The 23,124-nt window shown below is 46.0% G+C and overlaps 8 protein-coding genes across 8 annotated transcripts; 4 read left to right on the top strand and 4 right to left on the bottom strand.

Moving 5' to 3' along the window:
• Positions 1–1,202: 1,202 nt before the first annotated feature.
• On the top strand, positions 1,203–3,000 carry TrAFT101_004840 (uncharacterized protein). Its single transcript, XM_024906775.2, has 3 exons — positions 1,203–1,965; positions 2,037–2,430; positions 2,487–3,000. The coding sequence occupies exons 1-3, from the start codon at positions 1,330–1,332 to the stop codon at positions 2,846–2,848; spliced, it is 1,392 nt and encodes a 463-aa protein (XP_024759796.1). The 5' UTR covers positions 1,203–1,329; the 3' UTR covers positions 2,849–3,000.
• A 661-nt stretch (positions 3,001–3,661) lies between these two features.
• Positions 3,662–4,227, bottom strand: TrAFT101_004839 (uncharacterized protein; the record flags this gene model as incomplete). Its single annotated transcript, XM_024906776.1, has 2 exons — positions 3,662–3,939; positions 4,008–4,227. 2 exons carry the CDS (start codon positions 4,225–4,227, stop codon positions 3,662–3,664), a joined length of 498 nt encoding a protein of 165 aa, XP_024759798.1.
• Positions 4,228–5,564: 1,337 nt separating this feature from the next.
• Positions 5,565–8,110, top strand: TrAFT101_004838 (uncharacterized protein; the record flags this gene model as incomplete). The annotated part of the gene is made up of 8 exons (XM_066127297.1): positions 5,565–5,970; positions 6,064–6,403; positions 6,517–6,529; positions 6,601–6,636; positions 6,701–6,985; positions 7,081–7,096; positions 7,222–7,329; positions 7,398–8,110. 8 exons carry the CDS (start codon positions 5,565–5,567, stop codon positions 8,108–8,110), a joined length of 1,917 nt encoding a protein of 638 aa, XP_065983408.1.
• A 1,308-nt stretch (positions 8,111–9,418) lies between these two features.
• TrAFT101_004837 (uncharacterized protein) lies at positions 9,419–10,920 on the top strand (the record flags this gene model as incomplete). Its single annotated transcript, XM_066127296.1, has 2 exons — positions 9,419–10,199; positions 10,247–10,920. The coding sequence occupies 2 exons, from the start codon at positions 9,419–9,421 to the stop codon at positions 10,918–10,920; spliced, it is 1,455 nt and encodes a 484-aa protein (XP_065983407.1).
• A 2,087-nt stretch (positions 10,921–13,007) lies between these two features.
• Positions 13,008–14,298, bottom strand: TrAFT101_004836 (uncharacterized protein; the record flags this gene model as incomplete). The annotated part of the gene is made up of 2 exons (XM_066127295.1): positions 13,008–14,140; positions 14,196–14,298. 2 exons carry the CDS (start codon positions 14,296–14,298, stop codon positions 13,008–13,010), a joined length of 1,236 nt encoding a protein of 411 aa, XP_065983406.1.
• Positions 14,299–14,385: 87 nt separating this feature from the next.
• TrAFT101_004835 (uncharacterized protein) lies at positions 14,386–14,877 on the bottom strand (the record flags this gene model as incomplete). Its single annotated transcript, XM_024909921.2, has 3 exons — positions 14,386–14,479; positions 14,541–14,617; positions 14,686–14,877. The coding sequence occupies 3 exons, from the start codon at positions 14,875–14,877 to the stop codon at positions 14,386–14,388; spliced, it is 363 nt and encodes a 120-aa protein (XP_024759801.2).
• Positions 14,878–17,037: 2,160 nt separating this feature from the next.
• TrAFT101_004834 (uncharacterized protein) lies at positions 17,038–18,118 on the top strand (the record flags this gene model as incomplete). Its single annotated transcript, XM_024900365.1, has 2 exons — positions 17,038–17,764; positions 17,820–18,118. 2 exons carry the CDS (start codon positions 17,038–17,040, stop codon positions 18,116–18,118), a joined length of 1,026 nt encoding a protein of 341 aa, XP_024759802.1.
• Positions 18,119–18,861: 743 nt separating this feature from the next.
• TrAFT101_004833 (uncharacterized protein) lies at positions 18,862–20,091 on the bottom strand. The gene is made up of 3 exons (XM_024898721.2): positions 19,568–20,091; positions 19,189–19,505; positions 18,862–19,123 (listed from the first exon to the last, which is right to left on the bottom strand). The coding sequence occupies exons 1-3, from the start codon at positions 20,019–20,021 to the stop codon at positions 18,959–18,961; spliced, it is 936 nt and encodes a 311-aa protein (XP_024759803.2). The 5' UTR covers positions 20,022–20,091; the 3' UTR covers positions 18,862–18,958.
• Positions 20,092–23,124: the final 3,033 nt, after the last annotated feature.

Here is a 23,124-nt window from a genome sequence, read left to right as displayed (position 1 = left end):
TGTGACGATTCAGAGTTTAGAGGCTATGTCTTTGGGGCTGGAGAAACAGACTAGGGATTATAACTCTTATTACTAAAGAGCTTCTTTCCTTTCCAAGTGAAAGCTAAGACCACGTACCTCGTCCTGTTAGACCTAAAAATAGTAGTAGGATTGCGAATTATATCGTACACGCAAATGGGTGTTCAATGAATACGTCCTCTTAAACTTTTCCAAGAGTTTGAATTAATACAATACATCGCGAGGAAGATAGACTAAATCATTTACCTGACTATGCATACTGTATACATGTATCTGACAATGATACGGATAGCTTATATTTTCTCTGCAATATTTACGATAATACCTACTAATATGATTCTCCTCCACCAAGCCCTGCGTATATTCAAGAAATCCTATCGTTCCTATCATCAACGTAAAATCAGGTAAGAACTTGAAGCATACCTAGTAAAGGGCCCTCTTACTCCTCTTTTGCTTAGATAAGGTTGAACAGGTATCACTAGTCATATGATAGATGCTAATAATATATGATATAATAAATGAGATAATAAATACTTAACCTATACGTATAAGTTAAATTTATAGCAGACACATACCATCGCGCCTCTTTAAGTTGGCATAATGCGCCTACAGTTTCTTGCGCGACCCACTGTACACAATCTGTCTGCTTCCAATTAGAAGAAAGTACTCCGTGGGATTCTGCGGCGGCATCTGTGGACGCTTGTTCACCACTTCAATATTGAACATCAACTAGTAATATCCTGCGCCCGAGGGAGAAGGGACTATTTATAAGAGGCGTGTTATCTAATTGTTGTGCGCGGGGAAAATCCATGTGGTTTTCAATGGTATTAATCCGGCTTGGCATTGAACACGTTGAGTCGTACTCAGCTAAGATCGTCCCATCTCAGCCCACCCATTCTAAGTATATCTTCCACTTTACCTATCTTGGTGGCCTGATGCAACATCAACCCTGTAACTGGGCATCCTGACGCTGATCCCAAGCCTTGCATCACCACTCACAGCCTTGCAATTGGCGCTCCCTGCATCCTTCAGCACCGCGTCCCTGCAAAATTATCTCATACATAGTGGCTCACCAAGCTGCGAAAGCTTGGCAGTGGAATAATGCTACATGAGCCTCGCTCGGATTTGAGGGGAGCCACCTGCAGGCTGAATTCGCCTGAGTAGCCTTACCATTGGCAGGTTTCTCTGCGACACGCGACGCCATGTCTTGAATCCTCCTCTTCCAACCTCTCTTCTCCCCTCCCCTCTCTTGTCCTATTTTTCTTTGCCTTCTTCCTACCTAGAAACGACGACTTCCAGGCGCCCCAATTGATGCTCATGGGATCACGCTTCAGCGAGGCCACAGGGCCTGAAGTTTTGCCAGAGGTCGATTCCTCCGGAAATGGCACCGCTGCACCTGAGCTTCTCCGCGGATATGATGGTTTAGAGGTGGTCGCCGACGATTTGCCTGGCTCAGGCGTCAAGACAAAAGCCGAGAATGAGGCTGTACCGGCAATTGAACTTCCCACGCCGCAGAAAAATGCCAGAAGAAGGAGAATAATATGGGTTGCGGTCGCAGTCGTGGCCCTGGTTGTGGTAATAGTCGCAGCCGTGGTTGGCGGTGTTGTTGGGTCGCGACATCATCACAACTCCGCAGCGTCCTCGAGGTCTTCGAGTGCTCCTTCGTCCCCTTCTTCGACTCCTTCGTCATCGTCGCCGAACTCCATTGCCCGCAACTCAAGCATAGCTGTAACCGGATGGTGGGAAACTACTAGCCAATACAACATCCGCCTATTCTACCAGGGAAATGATGGCCAATTACGCATGACCGGCTACAGCTCCAGCGATGATAAATGGTCTACGGTAGCAACGTATCAAACCGACCCGCCACCTAGGATGGGTAGTCCACTTGCAGCTAGTTGTTACAATTCCACATTCTACTTCAAAGATGAGGTCAATTCCACCAGCGTAAGTCTTGCGCCCCCCTTCTCTAATCGTTGTTCATAGCTAATGTGCTACATGTCATCTGTATCACATAGAATTACACGCAAATCGATATATACTATCAAGGAAAAGAGGGCTTTCTCAACAATTGGGCAATCCAAGAGGAAGTAGCTCCCGTGCGGAAGACTACTGACACAAAAGGGACACTCTCCGCGCGAGCCTTAAGAGCAGGCATGAACACGAGGCTTGCGGCACACTGGCCAAGCGTTATCTTTCAGAACGGAGTGAATGGAATAGAAGAAGCCTATTATTCAATACGCAGGTATTGGGGTCACAACGTCTTGAACCTCTCAGCCGTAAATCATTCAGCACTGGCAGAAGTCCCTTGGTGGGGATCCAGGACCGGAAGCGCCAATTTCATCTACCAACGAGGTGACCAGAAGCTTTATGCGGAATGGAGGCAGAATGCTAGTGTAGACGCAGCTCCAGGTGAGATATAACAAAACATCTCTGGCAGTCAATTTGTACCTAACGTAGACTTGCAGATGCACCACCCGACATTTCCATCCCGCCTCAAGCAGCCATCGGGGCATTTGCTATCCCCAAGACTGCTGGAGTGATACACAGCCTCATGAATTTCTATATTCTATGGCAAAATGATACTGTTCTCCAAATGACCAAGAATGACGATAACAACGGGTGGCAGACTTCATCAACTCCAGATACTCTCGGAAGTCCCGACGAAGGAACTGATATAACGTGCCTTACCGCGACCGATTATGTTTGGACCCCTATACAATCCAAGTACGATATGGCCCGCTGTTATTATATGGTGGATGGAAAAGTAAGAGAGGTGAAGTACGACGGGTCGACTTGGTCTGTTGTTGGATATGTGCCATTGGATTGAAACAAAATTCTGCATTTTCCGCTTGGGTCATTAGAGGAGTTAATTGATTTTTAGATAAACAATGCGATTTCAGCAGTCAATTAAACGAACTAAAAGACGAAAACGAAAAGAAAAAAAAACATACAACAGCCGGTGTTCGCTGATGGTCACCCACTCAACTACTAATCTGCCGGTTAGTGGCTTGTCTATGGGGGAGCAGACGGGACCCCGAATTTTCCACTACCTATGGTCGTATGTGACTGTAGATAGGTATGAACAAGTATATAAGGTTAGTTAATCAGTAGATATTTTATCGAATTACATCAACCCTCAAGGTCTTGAAGGAAGGGAATAACATTGATACTAATGGAGCGTTTGTTGCCGACTTGGTGAGCCAGCAGACTCTACAAGACCTCGTAAACCGTGAATATTAAGAGATTTAGCTCTATAATCCTCACAATGTGCAGTCTTTAAGTCACCCGGGCCTCGTCGACGAAGCCTTTGTAGCCCAACTCCACGGATCCATGGTATTTCGGGTATAATCATCTATAAATCTATTTGCACTATGATCCAAATAAAATGACCAGTCAATCAGAGCAAATAGATGTGACTTCTTGTTTACTACAATTTTCTAGAGTGTATACTAGTACATATAGAAGAAACATACAGGATAGAGTGTTCCAAAGAACACAAATTCGAAAAGTACCAGGTACTTATAGTTTCAATAATAGTCAAACAGAAAAGAAAAGTGCTTGAGCTATCTTATATCAACCGAGATTACTCAACGCGCCGCATTCTAGGTCAAACTTATATCCTCCGGTCCAGAGTGTTCCATCAAGGTTTATTGACCATCTCCCAGACATCAACTGCGACTGTGGTCTGTCCCAAGGTGGATATGCCGACGGCAACGATATTGTTCAACCGGAAGTACTTGTCGCTGCCGGTCTCAAACGTGATATGGTTCAAGACTTGTCCGTTTGGCTGTGTTGGGCCGGTGACATGTACAAAGATGTCTGCGCTATCATTGGTACGCAACTGATAGCGAGCGTCAGCCCTGAAGGTACCGTTCGCGTCAATAGTCCCCCAATCTGCACCAACGTTCATAACTTCGCCTGGTGATAATGTATGCAGTCAGTATGTTGAATGGCCAAGATGCGGAAGTCGATATGGCAAAACGTACCGCAGATGTTAGGGCCTTCAACAGTCCCGCCTAGAATAGGAATAGACATTTTGGTACCGCTTGGGCCGGGACCAAAAGAGACCGGCTCCCCAAGAGAGCTATTGAGGTGATACAGAAATCTCAACTCTGGAGCGGGTGTTTGATGAGGAGCTGGGTGGCAGTTAGCGGCACCTGTTAGCACCAGCAGCTGTAGAGCGAGGCCAGACTTTGCAAGAGTCATGATGGGATTGGCTCGGATTTGTTCTTGGCGTTATTTGTCTGAGACGGGGCGAAGAGATAGTCCAGCTAATATACCGATCAATAACTGCTAGAATGGATGGAGTGCCAGTGAGTATTTATATCTCCTCTAGAACTACCGACAAACCAAGGACGGTTGAGGCTTAGGCACCTGGAAGGCTGACTGACCCATCTGTCGAAAGCCCCTTGGATGCAGCCAATGCCAATGTAATAATTGATCATACTTGGTTCTGGCAAGCAGGCTTAGACCTCGACTCATTAAACTAACAGGAATACTCCTCAGTGTTGTCCATGATCCCAAAAACGCTCATCGCTGGGACCGCTAGTCTTCGCAAGCAAAGCAAGCAAGGCAAGCGTTCTCGCTCATTATCCTTGCAGTCAGGGACAATCCAGAGGGGTTCATCTGGTTTTCAAGCCGAGTTTCCGTAGAGCAAAACTTGAAAAGCCTTAGGGCTTACTCTGTGTTACACACATGAGCATGCACTCGATCCTTGCTATCAGACCTAAAGCGGAAGCGTTCTGAGAGCCCTGCTGATATCAATTTAAGCGGCTGTACAAACTGTGCTTACTTCTTTTGATCTAAAATAGCTAACAGCTATTAGGTGACTGTACGTGTGACAGTTTCGTAATGACTAGTCTCAAACGATTATTTAACATTTATGACGCTCATGGGTTGGGAAAGGAGATTAAAACCATCGCGATCTTGGCCCCGCTAACCGGGCAATGATAATGCCTGCGTGTATGAATACCCCAACGCTTCTCCCAAAAAGGAAACCTAGTGCGAGCTGGTCTGTGCTTTTTAATTAAGAAGATCGCGAGGCCATGTAAGACTATAATATGGCGATTTTTTTAGACCATCCGGGGGTTTAGTCTCACGAGAGAACTTTACTCTTGTTACACGTATACATTGTTTCCAAGCAAATTGCGCCTTGGGCATTCATATGCGGCAATGCTTGTGTTGATACAACTGTCTGTATGGACAGGCGATCTTCACTACGGCTCTCATCGTATTTCCGTTTTAAGTAAGCGATTCGAGAAAACGATTCGGGCAAGTGATTCGATTCGAGCAAAGCTCGTATTTATCAAAATTTTTGTATGCCATCCTTAAGCGTATCTTTTGTTGAGTTAACAGGATATGCGTGGCCGAAATATCGTCTACTTGTCTATATACATGTAAACAAGTCCTGCTCTGTATCGCACTCGCGTCTTACACTACATTCAAACTATGTTCTTTAAATCTTGATCCCTCATCTGTGACGGTTTAAGAGTCACCACAGCCCATCTTTTACATCTCAAAGAGCAGTCAAGCTTCTCTCGACGATGGTTGTTGCGGAAGAAATGCCACCAGCGCGCGAATACGAGTACTACCGTCAGCAGGCTCACGATCGCGAAGACCTCCATGCCTATGGCCGAGTATCGCCTCAAGAAATAATGGACCAACCTTCTCAGTCTCTAGTAGAAAATAACCCAAAATGGTGTCCCCAACATGATGTCCCCGAGAGAGACGTCGGTGACTCGACTGGCACATTCATGATTGAGCCCCTGGATGGAGAGGGACACGCCTTGGGTCAACCAAACCAGGCCTGCGCTTGCGCGAAGAAGCCCGAGCGAAATAGCACAAAGTACCGGATCAAGCTGATTGCGGGTTTGGTGCTGCCATATTTGTTAGCATCATTGGATTTGACCGTTGTCGCGACAGCATTGCCCTTCATCGCGTCCCATTTCGGTAAGTACAGCGTCTAACCCGGAGTATTAGAATCATATCACAATTGTTGTTGCTGTTGTCGATACCACATTCTAATCTGATCACATATTGCAGACAAGTTCGACCAGCTCGATTGGATAGTGACTGCCTACACCCTCACTTCGACAGCGTTCATTCCCTTCTATGGCCAGTTTGCCGATGTCTTTGGCCGGCACGTTTCGTTACAGGTGGCTCTATTCTTTACAGTGATTGGCAGTGTGCTCTGCGCCGCAGCTCAGTCCTGGAGCATGCTCCTACTGGGCCGCGCGTTGCAAGGGTTGTCCTCGGCTGGATTAAGCAGCATCATTCTTGTCGTCTTGGCCGATAAAGTCACGCTGGAAGGGAACGCAAAGAACAACACTCTCTTCACCATCGTATCCGGAAGCACTTATGCCATAGGTCCGGTGATTGGCGGGTAAGTGACTGGCCTGCTTCCTCGTTCGCTGCGGCCCGACAAGCCATCATCACTGACGGTCTGATGCCGGTATGCAAAATCAGAGTCCAAAAGCTAACAGTTTTGATTCGCAGATATTTGAAAGACGTATGTGGCATGCCGCCCTCGTAATGTTATCTAGGCTTAATCACCATCGCTAACACATAGTGACTCTCCAGGCAAACTGGAGATATGTCTTCGTCATTTCCATCCCAGTAAGTAGTGAAGATCGCCCATGGCTGCATTCTTTTACTTCCTAGATCACGGTTGACGTTACAGATCGCTGTCGCGTCCCATATACTTCTCTTCTTCATTCTGCGGAACGAACTGCTAGAAGGTACCCACTTCCACAAGAAGTCCAAGTGGTCTGCCATCTTCCCAGCAATGGCAACTCTTGATATAGGCGGCGTCATTTTGTTCATTTTCGCTGTTGGTCTCATTATTCTCGGCACCTCCTGGGGAGGGAGTACTTTCTCATGGGACTCTGTACAGGTCCTAGCGCCCATTATCGTCGGGGGCGCTCTGCTGCCTGTCTTCTTTCTGTACGAATTCCTTTTGGGGGTGGTAGGATACTGTCACGGCTGTTTCCGCATCAGTCACCTATGCTGCCATTAGATCTCTTCTCTCGAAAAGATACATTCGTTATAGCCGTGATTCAGTTCTCTGCTGGAGCTGGTGAGTTCATCGACCCCCTTTCCCCCAAACTGTTCAACCAAGTACTCCTTCAGTCTCTTCATATCATTATTTCTTGCGCTCTCTCTTCATATTTTTCCGACGAAGACTAATCTTCACTGTTCCAGCTATGTATGCCGTCTTTTACTTCGTGGGAATCTATTTCACATTAGTCGAGGGCAAACCCGCCTCGCAGGCAGGTATTCAGTTGCTATACTACATTCCAGGAATGGCAAGTCAGTTTCTCCATGATCCGCGCCCAAGATGCTGAGCTGTTACTAACATGATACTTCACTATGCGCAGTTGGCGTTTATTCAGCAATGTACTTGTGCAACCGATCCCCCGGCCAAACGTTTTGGCCGCTGCTCCTGGGCTCCGTCGAGGAAGCGGCCGGGCTCGGCGCCTTGACCTGGGCCGTTTCAGCGAGCCGGTCCAGTATTGTCTCCGGCATGATGGTCTTAACCGGTGCCGGTACAGGTTTGCGCTTTATGCCTGCTTCTCTGCATGTTGCTGGAGTGTGGCCTGATCGATTGGCACCAGCCATGTCACTTATGCGCTTTGCAATGCCCTTTGGAGGCACCCTAGGGTTGACAATCATGAACGCTATATTCAACTCCAAGTTCACTTCAGCCATCTCCTCTCTTTCCATACCTTCCAGTAGCGAAAATATTGGGAGTGTCAATGCTCAGGACGTCCAGTCGTTGGACGCCATTGCAGATCTACCTAGCGCCTTGCAGGCCACTGTGAGGGAAGCAGGCCGCAGCGGAGTTGAATGGGCCTTCATTTCCATCCTACCAATACTCGGGCTCAGTATTTTGGCTTGCTTAGTTCTCGGAAATGTCTGGGTTAAGCCCACGGCCAGAAAGGAAAAGGAAAAGGTCGCCAGCTCTACATCTTCTGGTCAAGACGAGAAAGGAAATACTGGAGACAGCACGGTGGTCTATGTCCCATATCTTTACGCTTTGCTAAAGGTAGCTATCCCCCCCACCCTTATCCCCCAAGAGTGCTCATCCTAGACACTTTCCGGTCTCATCTCCAATGTATCATGTTAGTCAACTAATGCTAATCCTCCGTAGGGAGTCGATCGCTACAAGCACGAGTCAACAAGGCTACCAGCAACGGAAAGGCATACCAGCGCCGACGGCGTATAGACGGTGAAGCCTTGCAAAAGGAGGTATGCGTAGCTTTTATATACTTCAACATGGTAGGGATTTGAGTATATGCAGTAGCATCAGGTGAGCAAATGACAGGGTACTTGTAGTGAGTGATAAGGCAAGCTTGAGGGGGAGGCATAGAAGTTCGACTCATATTACGTGGTTAAATTACGGGTTCGTATTAACCATGGAAACTATTATAATGAGTCTTTGAATATATTTCTAATATTATCTGCCCGGCTATTAAATAGCAGATATAAATTAATACAAACCAGCTAGTGTTGGCGATTGACTAAAGCTGGGTTGTGGACTACCTGTAGTCTTTCATTAAACCAGCTGTTACAGCTCTGTAGGCTCCCTCGCTTTGACTTTAAATGTGATCTCTGTAGATAACCTCTAAAATGATAAATTTTTTTCTTCATCTCTTTCTACCTTTCGTTATCCAATTTGGCTTCTAAATAGAGATTGTATCCCCTTCTCACAAATCAACATGTCACACATCTTATACTATTGCCGTAAATATAACGACATAAAGGCAGATGATGTATAACATACATGTTACAAGGCACACAAAAAAGACGTGAGCTATTACTAATGCCCAAAGGAGATGACATTGACCCTGAGACGAGGACTTGGCAGGACCCCCCTTTATGGTCGCATGAGCCCTCATTTACTCCACTACTGTTTTGTTTGGCTAACTGCGATCAATCTCGGCGGTCCTGATTAATCTACCATAACTGTACTCCGTAATTATATTAATATGCCAATTTTCTATACCCGTTGGTTCCACTTTCAGTAACCAACTTTAAGGCTTCACCTTAAAGTTAGGCGCTTCCTCATCCAGCCAGGTCAATCCCGGCATCACCCACCTATCTAAGCGTCGCCCAACAGCACAGAGCAAACAACGTATCAAGCTTTTACCGGGGAACAACCTAAATTTCCTTAATAAAGTTTTGTCTAAGGATGCGTTACTTTACGGTTGCAATGTTCGCGGTTGTAACCTTCAAGGCTGCACATATTTGACTCACAGAAAGATTTCCACGGTTCCCTCGACAAAAGCACAATGCGCCACAAATTCAACTATAAGAAGCCGACTACCCTTTTCTGCCAGCAATCATTGGACAAAATCAACTTACTCAACAAGTCATCCCAGACCATTCACACTACAAGATGATTTGGTCTCAGTTCCCTCCCGAAATCAAGTGCATGATTCTCGAAGCCCTGACAGATGACAAGAACTGCAGATTATCCAATGCTGCTGTCGTGTCACGGGAGTGGCAGGCTGTTATCGAGCCACACATCTTTGCATATATACGAGTCACGTCCCAACGCATCGCCCAACTTAACGCCATGACGCTGCGCAACCGGGATCATGTGCGTTATATATGGTTCTGCATAGAGCTTGAGCGATACAACTGCCGCAAGTGCGATTCTTTGGATCCTAGAGCATTGCAGACAAGCGACAGCGAGAACAAGTTCATCTTGGCATCGTTCCAGTCGCTATTCACAGCTTTGAATACGTGGGAGCCAAATGGGAACCTGACCCTCGACATTAGCCTGTACTCGAAGAGCGATAACGAGCACGCATTCAAGTACCTAACCTTTATGCCCGACGCTACGGGACACCAGGTCGAGCCGATGTCGATCGCCGGAAGCGAGGAGCCCGACAAACACCGATGGGAAACGACTGTATTGGGGTCTATCCCACCAGAAAGAAGTCTTGAGCGTCTCTTTGGAAATGTCTGGCTCCCCATTAAGGATGAACGAGAGTGTTGGGCGCAGACACCAATGGTTCCGGCTGTGACACGCCTTGAAATGAGGCTACAGAATTATCGCCGATGGGAGACGTTTACAGTCTCCCAGATTCTTTCTCACCTCTCTGGCTTACGTGAATTCCACTATGAGATATGGATGCAGTGGTTTAGCGAGATGCACGAGAGCTGGCATGAATGTGAGTAATTCATAACTGAAGTTTGCTAGCTACTAACATTTTCACAGCGTTGCTTGAACTTCTTTCGGCTACCGAAGGGCTGGGCAAGTTAACAATCTTTGAAAACTCCAACCAACAATACCCGCTCTACTTTCTAGGAGAAGGCTGGCCAGCCCATGCTCCCACTATTCATCTCAGTCAGAAGCTTGCCCGAGTGAATGTCGGCGTAGAAGTCCTCTCGGCGTCATTCATGGTAGATGCTGCAGAGTTTTTCTCTGAATTTTCAACATGGCCAAACCTAAGCCATCTTACCCTTACTTCACAGCTTCTAGCACCCACAACATGTCCTACACAGATTATGGATCTCCTCCAAGCAGCAGAATCTGCAGCTTGTTACATGCCCAAGCTCAAGATGATGGAGATATGGTATGGACGAGAGGGGCTGGCAACTTTATTCAAGTATGAGCTTATCCCTGGCTATTTGCGGCAATCTGTTGTTACTTGGCGAGCAACATGGTGTATGAGTATACAGCCTCGAGTGATTGAGGCGTGGGAGGGGGTTGTACGCAGCCGTGGTGGATATCCTGGTGGCGTTGATGTGGTATATGAGGCGGTCAACGAGCACATCACGTCACATGTTGATGCGATTGTCAGCCTGAAGCTGTCAGAGACAGTGCTCCGGCCTATCTCTTTGCAGCAGATTAAGAGAGAGCAGAGCTTTGTTGGTTCCTTGACAGTCTAGACAGATATAATTATACACGAGAACAATCGATGAGCACACAGCAAGCACTTAAAGGATCCGTTCAAAGAGAAGTGACGAATTAAGAATCTACAAAGTCTACTTTGACGGCTATATACAAGCAATTAGTCAGGTCTTGGTTTCGACAAGCTCCTTCGGGCTGCCTACTTATCCAGAACACCGCGGAAAGGTGCCTGACTGTCGTTCTGGGCCACTTCCAGAACTTTCGGACAGTGGTGCCTCCGCTCGATCACTCGACCAAGCATCACCGGCCTATCTACTGGTGCAAGGGCAGATTGTGCAAGGTTGCGCAGAAGGAACATAAGAAAAGAAGGGACTTAAGTTGAAAGAGCGGCAAAGCCGCGGACAAACGCCCGTTCGACGGCGCGGGCCGCCTGCTCGCGCCGAATGGCGAGACGCCACGCCTCAAAGGCGGTGGTGGTGGTGGTGGTGGTGATGATGGGAGAAGAGGAAAAGAGAAGAAAATCGAGACGCGAGGGGAATATGTAGGTAGTCCATCCTTGGACAAGTCGATTAACTCTTTCCATGTCGCCGTCCTTGCCAATATTGCGGTGTTCTCACAGGCAGTAGCGGTAGGTACTCTTCAATCCAGTACATGGCTGTCCGAGAAATAGCTCCCATGACCTGACCCCCTCTGCTACTACTAAGGGACTACCAACCCACGTACCTACCAGGACAGAGGGACCGCTTTGCGGCGCCAGGCAAGATCTGTTGTACAGAGCCTCTCAGTCAAGTGATTGACAGCTTCCTCCCTCTCTCGTGCTGCTGGGAAGCTCTGCAGCTACGCCCTCTTAGGCACACATAATGGCACAAGATTGGCAGGCCGATAAGGGATCCAATACCCCTAAGGATAGCCACGATACCCAGTTTCATTCCCAAGCGACTTATATCCGGAGTAATAGATGCTAAAACAATAGACTTAAGTAACACTACACTGCCGGACCAAAAGCTATATAAAACAGCAGATATAAGACTACCAGCTTTATTTATTATAGCAATTTAATAAAAGACACTTATACTGCTTAAGGCATATATAATAGTATATATATTTAATAAACTAACTTTATTAATAATAAAGCCAGGTAAAATTTTCTTAAGGAGGGATAATGCTATAATGTATCATCCTATAATAACGCATACCATGGATTAAATATAGACCAACAGCTAATTATTTATAAGTTAACTATAATCCAGCATTAACTTTACAAAACTTAACATAAGCCAATTATTAACCTCTATTAACCTTATAAAAATAACTTACTATATAAAAAGTTATATATATGCTTGAAAATGTGTGTCCTGAAGCACAACTGAATCCTGACAATGTCTTATAGCCCGGTGTGACGTCCGCTCCATTCGCTGCGCTTTCCAGTCCAGCGCAAAAGAATTTCATCCTTGGCCCGTCATTCCACTTGATCGCCCGTGAATATAATTCTGTTAGATTCAGTCCAACTGCGAAAACATGCTATCTGGTATCCAGACCCCTCAACCCGCAATCTGCACACATGGTGGCAAGAGGGGGGAGTCAAGGAACACGTAGCATGAAATGGAGGTGGATGTGGCAAGGGTATCTCAAAGGGAGTGTAAGTAGCAATGTTCCTTGTTTTGGGGTTAACCAATGTTGGATTCTTGAGAAATAAAATAAATAAAATAACTAAAATTAAAATTAAGAATGGCTAAGAATGATACAAGTACGTATCTGAACTGTTGGGGGTTCAGTTTGCTTCAAAAAAGGCCCGTTTTAAAACAAGTAGGTCACATAAGAAAATAGTTTTCAGTTTCAAAGGTTGCGGACGCAGGGGCCGTGTATTTCCGATTTTGGAAGCCGAGGAGCCAAAAATAGAAGACTTTGAACCGCATTGTAGAACTTGACGGGACCCCGAATTTTCCACTACCTATTGTCGTATGTGCTGGTGATAGTTCAAAATGGCTATATATTTGATACGAGTCGATAAGCTCGTGAATATGAAGCTGCGAACTTCTTTGCTGCATGAACTGCACTTCGTAAACTCGGTTTCATTGTAGGTCACTACTAGTAGGAAAGCATGAACATGAACCTTTGCCTTGTGTTATGCTCCGGGCTCTATAACCAAATTCTTTCCTTTAATGTTGATCCAAGGTATCCCAAACGATATCAGAACCGCAGCTGCAGACGCCGCTGCAGAGAGATAGAATGTACCTACGAGAGCCTGGTTAAATGCCCCCAGAACAACGGGCAAATCGTCTGGGGGCACCAGCTCGCGAATAGCCCCTGAGCCACTGGCAAGCAGGCTCTGTAAATCAACACCGGGGATGTCCACCGTCAACTTATTAATGAAAATATTGGCAAAAACAGCTTGAGAAATTGCGAGAAAAATGGCACTGCCAAAGAATTGAGAGAAAGTAGCAGTAGAAACGCCAAGAGGACTTTGCGAAGTCGGCAAGGATGCTTGCACCGCTACAACGGGCATTTGAGCCATCAAGCCAAATCCTATGCCCGGAAGGATTTGATAGCCTATCCAATGTGAGGAGGGCGTAGAGAGATCAAATGTACCATAGAGACCAATGCCGATAGCCATGAGAGCACAACCAATATAGACCCAGGGGTTTAGAGGACCTAGTTTGGGGGCCAATGCTCCAGATAGGAGGGCGGCCGCGATTTGCGGAATGAAGGTCGGGAGATTCATGACGCCACTTCTGATTGGACCAGCCCCTTTGACGACTTGGAACCACTCTGGAAGATAATACACGACTGAAAATATTGCGCCATATGCAAACGCTAGAGTCAGGCTGCTGAAAGCAACAGTGCGGTTGAGGAGTATGGTCATGGGCAGCATGGCTTCTTCGCCTTTGTAAACCTGCCAGATGACGAAGACTACACAGAGACCTCCGAAGCCGAGGAAAAGTCCGATGATAGTCGCTGACTTCCAGGCATATGTGGACCCTCCCCATTGAAGCGCAAGTAGAGCCATCAGGATTGCCGGAATGAAGAGAGATGCACCGATAAGATCGAGAGCCCGGATGCGGCGGGCGATGGGCTCTGTTTCTATTGCTCTCGTGGGCGGGTTGAAGACCAATATCAACACCAGGCCGGCTACTGCACCGATTGGTAGGTTGATGTAGAAACACCATCGCCATGATACATGTTCTGTGAAAGCCCCTCCGATCAGAGGGCCAATTACGGTCGCAATTCCAAAAAACGAGGAGATAAATCCGATATACACTAATTTCTTTGAGTTAACTTCAGGGGGCAGATATTGGAAGAATGCAGTTCTTACGCGGTCTTTTCTGGAGTGGAGCAATGAATGCAACAATGGAAAAGGCACCAGAAACGATACCTGCTCCTCCGGCTCCTGCAACAGCACGCCCCCCGATAAACATATTAGAGCTCACAGCCGTGGCACATAGTAGAGAGCCGAGCTCAAAAACAGCAAAGAAGCTGAGGAATGTCCACTACTGGCGGTCAGATTAGACTTTTCGCATAAACGTTACGGGAGGAGCTTTGCTTGCTTTGAGAGAAAATGTCGCGTAGAGTTTACCACTTATCGGCTGTAGTGAGCATCTGGGTAGACCAATATTAGCACCAATATATCATACAATAGAAATCGTCTAGAGAAACGAACAGTGCAAGGAAATATGCGCTCCCGTACCACCCAATATCTTGCGTGGATCGGAATCGATCTGTGATATAAGGAATAGCCTGTGAACGACGCACAAATTGGTTAGTCAGTTTCTACTATCAGACTGGCTAGTGATGGGGGTACCAACTGTAGCAACAATGGAAGTGTCCAGGGCAATGAGAAAAACGGGTAAGCTCAGTCCCAAGAGAATAAAAGCCACTGCCGTGGAAGAAATTGATGGCTGATCTGAAGGCTCTGCCGTTTCGACTGGCTGTTTAGTCTCGTCGTCTGTATTGTCATTAGTGCTTGTTACTGTTTGAGATCCTGGCTTGGAGGACATGGTGAAGGTCCTCTTGGGCGGACAGTCTGCAATATGATGAATGACTAGCCTATCAAGAACTAATAAGCTGACTTAAAAAGAAGAAAAAGAGATGTAACAGCAGGTTAAATGTCAAAATTTTCACGGAGCCGATGGATATGTTCGCAGCTACGGAGTACAGCGGCCAAAGTTTAGGCCGCCAATACACAGTATACATTACTAGGATTTGTTTAAGTATTTCAAGACATTTCCACTCCGCTGCGGAGTTCGTCAGCATAGCTATTTTGTCCGCGTGTGCTCTTGAGGCTATTTGTCATCGGAAATAGCAGAGAAATAGGTTCATCGCATTGGCTGCTAGCATTATTAGCAGCAAGCTGTAATATCATTGATCTTCATCAGTGGATATTAAATCACACGTGTCCATTAAAATAATGATAATAGTAATGTAAACACAGTTCCAAAACCGTCTGGAACAAAAACAGACTAACTTTCAGAATATCTACGCTTATAGCACATTAGAAGGTCCAGTAATGGAAGCAACGAAAGAAAAGACAGATTAGAGGTAAAATAAGAATTTTAGGTGCCCCATTAGGACGTAGGATAATGGTTTTAGGGTGATGTGTCCTGAAATTGTAGAATCTGTGTAAGGGATTTTGCCAGAACAATAGCCTACATGTTGGTACTGTGTTTCGTATCCAATATTCTACAATTAAAGTTGGACCCCGAGAAAATAGTCACGTAATGGAATAATTGAGCTGCCTCCGAAATCTATGTACTTTTCTCTAAGTGGGATAGATATATAATCATCCTGTTACTGTCATCTCTTCCGTCATTAGATAAATGTAAGTTGGTCATTACATCTGCCATTAGCTGGTAGCCAGAACCCGCGAATACATCCTATGTCCCGACCTGATTTGTCCGGTCGGAAATAGCTTTGCTTTGCTATGCTAATCAGACTGCTTGCAGACTAGATTACCGTATCCCTTCGCGAAACTCGGTAGTGGATTGCTGTTTTCTTTTCTAGCATGATGCTAGGATAAAATAGCTACCCTTGGTGATTACGGTATTCTAGTCAAGGCAAGGCATTAGCTCGGCTAAAATAGTACAGCTTCCAAAAGAGGAAAAAAAAGTCTTGGCGCTCCGACCTAGCCAGTTGGCGGCCGTCAAAGCGTAAGGAGGTGAAGAGAGAGAGCCTCTTTTCATTTATTGTGTAATTCCTTGAATACTTCTCGGCACAGTGATGTGGCTAGGTGTCTTTATTTACCAAGCATCTGGTATGCGGAGAATTTATTTCCGCTCCGCAGAAATTGTCAATGAGTCCATGACTTAGTTATAGACACAGTCCATGTACGAACTCTCCATCTCGATCCCTGGCCATGTAAAAAAAACTTGTCATTTTGGTTCAAATTCAACAGGTTCATTGTTTCACATTAGATATTCAATAAACAGGCTGAAGATATATGATGTAAATGACACTTCCATCAATAATTTTGCTTATTCAGACTACGGAAAAGATTGATCAAGTGGCGGCTCTCCAAGCCAGTAATGTGATAACTAGCAATTTCCCCCATCAAACACTATGTTATTCATCACCCGAGGTACAATACGCTAGGCAGGCGTTTAACTTCCTGCATTTGGCATATTATCTGTATTATCTGTCTAAATCCGTCAGCGTAGTCTTGAAAGAAGTACAGACTCTCAGAGGGACTCTTTGCACACATTCCTAGAACGGTAATTTCTCCATCGCTTCCTCGGACGATTTTTTTTTTTCCAACCTCGGGTGTGTTTTTCTCAATAATACTAACTATTTCATGCTCTCACGGCTTTATTCTTATTTGAGCTACATTTGAAGCAACGAATCACGCTAATGTTTGAGTGTCGGTCACTGTGGATGTGGCTAGTCAGCTTCGTGATGTGATCCCCGGCTAAGATTCCTTACTCTACGGAACACTTGCCCGTGATTATCAATCTATTGAGCCTTTTATAACAACGAATGATAATTATTAATTGTGAAACTGATTGCTCAGCAAGGCGGCTCAGGGAGCAGTATCTTTGGTAAAGAGAGGAGTAATTAATGTATATAAGTATGAGTAATAGATCGCGGAGGGAAAGAGTTTGTTCATCAAGATTAAATTATCATCAGACACCAATCTCATCACCAATTGATAAATCTATAGCATCATGGCTGAACTGACTACAGCTATCCCCAAAGGTTCCGTCGTCCTCGTGACCGGCCTCACGGGCTACATTGCGACACATGTGGCACAGGAACTCTTCTCCCAGGGATATAAAGTGCGTGGGACAGTTCGTGACCCCGTTAAGGCGTCTTGGCTCAAAGATGAGGTGTTTTCGGCTGAGCATGCGGCTGGCAATCTAGAGCTTGTCCAGGTGTCAGATCTTGGAGCTCCAAATGCCTTTGGTGCTGCCATTAAAGGGGTTGCAGCTATCGCTCATATTGCCACAGTCTCGAACATGGACCCGGACCCGAATGAAGTTATTCCACGAACTGTGTCTGGAATTGTTTCGCTTTTGCGCGCGGCTGCTGCGGAGCCTTCCGTTAAACGATTCGTGTTCACATCTTCAGCTGGCTCTGCCATAATGCCTGTCCCCGGTGCATCGGGACATGTTGGCCGTGACACCTGGAACGATGCGGCTGTGCAAGCGGCGTGGGCTCCACCACCATACGATGCCAGCCGTGGCATGATTACCTACATGGCGAGTAAGGTGGAGGCTGAGAAGGCTGTTTGGAAGTTCCTTCAAGAGGAAAAGCCCAACTTTGTGCTGAATGTTGTGAGCCCATTTACCACGATGGGTACTGTGCTGCACCCTAGCCATGCAAGGGGTACAGCCGGTTGGGTGAGCGGATTGTACAAGGGTGACACAAGTGCCGTTAGCATGATGCCCTCATGTGAGTCTCACTTCGACCCTCTCATTTTACCCAGTGTGTTAATAGCATGAGGCAGTAATCTATGTTAATGTCAGAGATGTTGCAGTCCTCCATGTCGCGGCCATTCTCGACGAGGACACCAAGGAAGAAAGAATCCAAGCCTGGGCCGGCCCTTTCAATTGGAATGACGTCCTGGCTATCCTGCGACGTCTTTATCCGACCCATGAATTTGTTGGCGATCTCCCGGAATCGGCGGCAATTTCCGTAACGGCCGATGACAGTGTTCCACTGAAGCTGTTAAAGAAGTGGGCTCAACAAGATGGCTGGAAAAGTTTGGAGGATACAGTTCGCGAGAATATAAGCAGCCTCCTATAGATACTGAATATCAACCGCATCAGATCAAATTCATGATGGATTAATTATCAGGGGATGATATCATAAGACAAAACACCAAAGGACTAGCCAACCAATATAAGAATGGGTGTCATCTCAGCATATGCAACACTAGCAATAAGCTTTTATCTTCTCTAGCTATAACGTAGCATCCTCGCTCAATATAGAGGTCAATTCTTGTTGCGGGCTATTATTTCATTCACTAGCCAGATGATTGGCCCATTAGTGACTGTTGTGGCTTTCAAAGACATTGCTGTCATGTAACAAAAGCCTTTAATTGTAATTGTTTGTTTAGTCAAGAATAGCGGAAAAGATGAGATTTTCACAACTTGAGATTCCGTCATCTCCTCACCCCCTCTTCACTCCTCGTAACTGGTTCAACCGCTTCGCTCCGGGAATCGGTCTCTTTCAGCACTATGGCAGTCGATAAGTTCACTCAGTGAGCTGTGGCTTGATATCGTGCTCGAGAATTCGGACATTGAGGAGTGCATGTTACCTTGGCAGTCATTGATGGGGATATTTGATGTACCTTGGGCCAGGCATTTCACCGTCAATGGTGGTATCGAAAACAAAAAGGTGAAACCTTATGCCATAAGACCATAATTTCCCTTAGAGCAGCTAAGTACAGTTTGGACTGAAGCTAATCTATGTGCAGGTCGCCAGCAGTCTCTTGCATTTACATATACAGCACCGGCCTTTGTAGACTCTGGAGCCAGATTTGCTTCCTTATGTGGAGAAGTTTTGAAAGAAGCTCTGTTACCATAAAACTAGTATACAAATAACTAGGGATTTCATATATTATCCCCTGTACTTTTAAGATGATTAACCTTTGAAGTCCGTCTTCAGGATCATTTCCAAATTGCACCATTCAAGAGCCTTTCCCAAAAACCAGCTAGTGCCGAGATTTGATAAGCCTCCTTTCAACTTTATCATTTTGTTTATTCCTTGAAAATGCAGAACTGAGGCATTTAGGTTCTTGCATATAAACTATGCAATATTTCTATTAGATATTCTATCTCGCCACATTTCTCGAGGAATCGATATAGACTCACGTCATCTGCGCACAGCAGTAGGGTTATCGCAATTATAGTTTCGTTAATGATTGGTCTCTCTGCGGCAATAGCTGCATTTACATATCTGATGCACTCGAGCTTGTACATCGTTGCAATTTGAGAATAGTCGTAATTTGCTTCCGCGTGACACCCATGGAGTGCAAGATTACGACACGAGGATAGAAATATACCAGCTAACAAGGCAGTGTCTGTGATTACAAAGGGGAGCCAATACAGCCTCACACCTTCAAGGAACAAGGACTCCTCGTCGCCATGGGGACACCAAATCCGAGCGTTTGGGATAACTGACTTTGCATCTATGGCGAGTTAGTGGCATATAGGGAAAGAATTCAAAGCTACTCAGCCGGATGACACTTACAATATGCGAGAAGAAAATGCTCAAGCTTTGTTATAGGTCGCGCACAGCAATTAAACAAGTCGTTGTAAATAGGAATCATTAAGTCTACTGGCCAAGCCATGTTCAAATGAGAGTCCCCGTCGGTCTCCACTCGCATTCTTATTCTCCTCTCAACCCTCGGCTGCGAGGCCGACGCGCGACGCGAAGCATGAATATCTCGTGCTGCGTGTGAGCGAATGCTAGAAATGGCGGTTGAGGAGGTGGCATCATGAGGATGTGCAATGTTAATGAATTCCAACTCAAGCCCTTTTCTCAACGGTCTAGCTGATGGCCCAGACGACGTCCGCGGTGTTGTCTCATCAGCGTCCAAACCATTATCGGAATTAGGATTCGCCGCCGGTTGGTAGCTTCTCCAACGACGGATTCGCGTCTGAAGCTGCGGTCCATTTGCGGACCGGCTGCCTACCATTCTCATGATTGACAATGATCATTGACTTCGACATCTCAAGTTTGCTAAGAAGATGTCTGTGACGGTATATAGCAGGCGCAGCGTTGGTGGCCAGTTGTCAGGAAGTTTAGTCCAAGATTCTGACTAATGTCGATAATCAGCACAGACCGCGTATCCACTTACACATTCTGAAATAGGAAATTTTGGAGTTGATTACTAACATCATATAATTGGCCATTACGGTGATGAGAGAGCAGCATTAATGCTACTGCGCTTAATAATTATTTTAGCGGGCATATAATCACAGAGGGAGATTAGAGCAGGTATTTTCACGATATACAATCTCGCTATTATTTACATACAACATCGAGTCCGTATCTTTAGCTGAATATTATGTTTACGCGGTTTCGGATCAAGACTTTCCCTCCCCCAAAAATTATACAATTGGGAGACCCAAGGCGTAGGGAAATGCCACCAAGAAGAGGATAGCAAATTCAACAACGAACATGCATCAATGGTCGCTCATTTGATTACTAGTCTGCCGGTGAGTGGCTCATCTCTTGGGACCAGACGGACCACGTATTTTCCTATAGATACTGTCCTATATGTTGAGGTCAAAGTCTTAGATCGTTTACGATATGCATAATCTAGCGTCGTGTCTTGATTCATTTCCGTGTTAAATAGCAGCTTCTTCGTACAACATCCGAAACCGGCTCTCAGTATAATGCCTGACCAAGCGGCGGCCAAAAAATTAGCAGGACTAGCAGCTTTGTCTATTCAACACGAGGCTACAGAGCCTGGAGCAGCTGAGATCCGCAGACACGTGGCGCATCTTGCGTCGTATCTTCCACACAACGACGCATCACGGCACATGCTCTCATCGCTGCGGCAGCTAGTATTGCTGCTTGGCATTTAAAATAGATCGGCAGCCCAAGCTAGGTAAAACCCGCTATTAGATACTAGCGGTCGTTTTAAGTATATACACATGTGATAAACTTTTATTGGCCTTTGATAGAGCATAGATGCGGGTATCGGAATAAAAAGGGCATATATCATAAATGATAGGTTGAGCTAGGGTGATACGCACATGCTGCTACTGCTCGAGACGGGGAGAGAAGATGATAAAGACATGACAGCACCGTCATGTACCCGCCATGTACTAATGTATTATGCAAAATTTGAGATGCTTAACTAGCAGTGTAGTGTAAATACAGAAAACGCAGTGAAAAGCGATCGATTACTTACTGTAGCTTTGTACGTACGTATTCATTTTGCGGTCCCTATTTTTCTGACCCCCGCTTGAGAGGATATAAAACTTTACCTGATATACTTGATATACTTGATATACTTGATATACTTGATATACTTGATATACTTGATATACTCCGATTGGTTTATAAGAAGACGAAGCAGCATTTTTTTTGGCGTCCGTTAGGTAAGTTTAAAAAACCCAGAAGGACACATATGCAGAGAGAACTTGATTTGACAGCACATCTTGGACTAATATAGATGACAGTAAACAGAAGTAGTATACACATGTTGAAGAAAGAACAGAGCAGGCTACATACCTTTTCGTAGCTACGCCAAGTCTCGTGTCTACACCGAAATGGGTTGTGGGCTACTGTGCTGGCCTTATTAGCAAACCAGTCGACTTAGGTAAGGCGAATAGGGGCCACAATGAGCAACTATGATATTAGCGATGATCGATCGTGTAGCTGAGAATCATGCGGGTAAGATTGTACCATTTATAGCTTTGCTTCAGGCCAATCTCCTTTTCTTCGACGCATAGGATATACTGTAGCATGCAGTGCATAGCATGTTTGGCGCCTATTTGCGTCTTTGTTCTCTCTTGTCTTGCTAACCACTGTGAGCATTTACTTTGGATGCTCCAAAATTAGACGTTGAATTGGTGAATGGCGCTGAAGGTATCGGTGCTGTCGCCACAGCCTTCAAGTCTCCACGTCGTGTCTGTGTTAGGGCATATCCGTGCCGCAACGTCCTGCTAAACCGGTTTCCAGAAAGAATTGCTCTCGCTTTGGCGCCACGTCTCGATCAGCTCCTGGCTGCTGGTAGCCGGATCTGCCTGCGCCATCAAGATGCCGTGACCAGGTCTTCAACGTCCTCGTCTAGGCTGTGTAGCACGGAATCTCCTTGCCTACAACTGATCCCTCCTTGAGCTGCAGTAAGCATTCTCGGTACTCATCAGAGGTCAGATACACATTTCTAGATACCACGCAACTCACCTAGGACAATCACTAGCCCTTGTTCCCTTCTATCCCCAGTTTTATGCGTCTGGTAGCATGAATCGCGCAAGAATACGCGATCAGCGCCCCATCTGGGGCATGGATTATACACATATGTACTATGCACACACCACTTGGCTGATTAGATGCACGCCCCAGACCCTCTTTCTCCCGTCCCGCTTGCCTCCCTTCCGTGGCTGTAAACTCGCACTTGGAAGAGGAACCAGATCCCTGGAACCAGCCCTGGATTTCGCTCCGAATTCTCGGGGAAATCGGCATGGCGTTGATGGGGCGTGTCACGATGCATCACATGCTTTGACATTTGGTGTTAGCATTCGCTCTGCTTGTTTGCAGTGCATCTCTCAGCTTCTATGTTATGGTGACTGCTGGATTCAGGGAGTGAGCTGGGACGGTCTGTTTGCTCAGATGGGGAAGTTCTATACTGCGGTGGGCGCACTTTGCTCCTGAATGAGAATATGAGCCCGCTGCTCGTCTTTTTGTTGATGCATTTTTATTCTTCTCAATAAATCTACTGTGTTTCTCGCAGCTGCAACGCCAGATGAAAATCGCCTGGATGCTTATCCACCCAGCCAGCTCACAGTCGTGCCGGGTGTAGATATAGCCCTGTAAGGGGAAATCGCTTTAGCTTTATCGTGCTGCATCTCGCTAGTAGTAGGAATTTACTGGCTCTGATATCTAGAGTGCAATTTTTCTGATTCAATGCTCCAAGTGAAAGTGTAATGGATTGTAAATCGAGCCCTCATCATGCGAGAAGCTCTGAGTGGCGCACCGCCACGTCTGTGAATGCGCGATTCATTATAGCAGGTTCCTAGTGCCCACTGCCTTAGGTACGTTGTGTTTAGCCCACCCAGCAGCGCTAACTGCAT

The sequence above is a fragment of the Trichoderma asperellum genome, chromosome 3 (assembly GCF_020647865.1).
Source record: "Trichoderma asperellum chromosome 3, complete sequence".
Taxonomy (NCBI): Eukaryota; Fungi; Ascomycota; class Sordariomycetes; order Hypocreales; family Hypocreaceae; genus Trichoderma; species Trichoderma asperellum.
This window is presented reverse-complemented; position numbering and strand designations above follow the sequence as displayed.

Coding starts and splice junctions, on each gene's coding strand:
- TrAFT101_004840 (XM_024906775.2), top strand. CDS start 1,330: ATGCTCATGGGATCACGCTTCAGCGAGGCCACAGGGCCTGAAGTTTTG. Junction 1,966..2,036: donor ATGAGGTCAATTCCACCAGC/GTAAGTCTTGCG, acceptor TGTATCACATAG/AATTACACGCAAATCGATAT. Junction 2,431..2,486: donor TAGTGTAGACGCAGCTCCAG/GTGAGATATAAC, acceptor GTAGACTTGCAG/ATGCACCACCCGACATTTCC.
- TrAFT101_004833 (XM_024898721.2), bottom strand. CDS start 20,021: ATGAGAATGGTAGGCAGCCGGTCCGCAAATGGACCGCAGCTTCAGACG. Junction 19,506..19,567: donor GCATTTTCTTCTCGCATATT/GTAAGTGTCATC, acceptor AACTCGCCATAG/ATGCAAAGTCAGTTATCCCA. Junction 19,124..19,188: donor TACTGCTGTGCGCAGATGAC/GTGAGTCTATAT, acceptor AATATTGCATAG/TTTATATGCAAGAACCTAAA.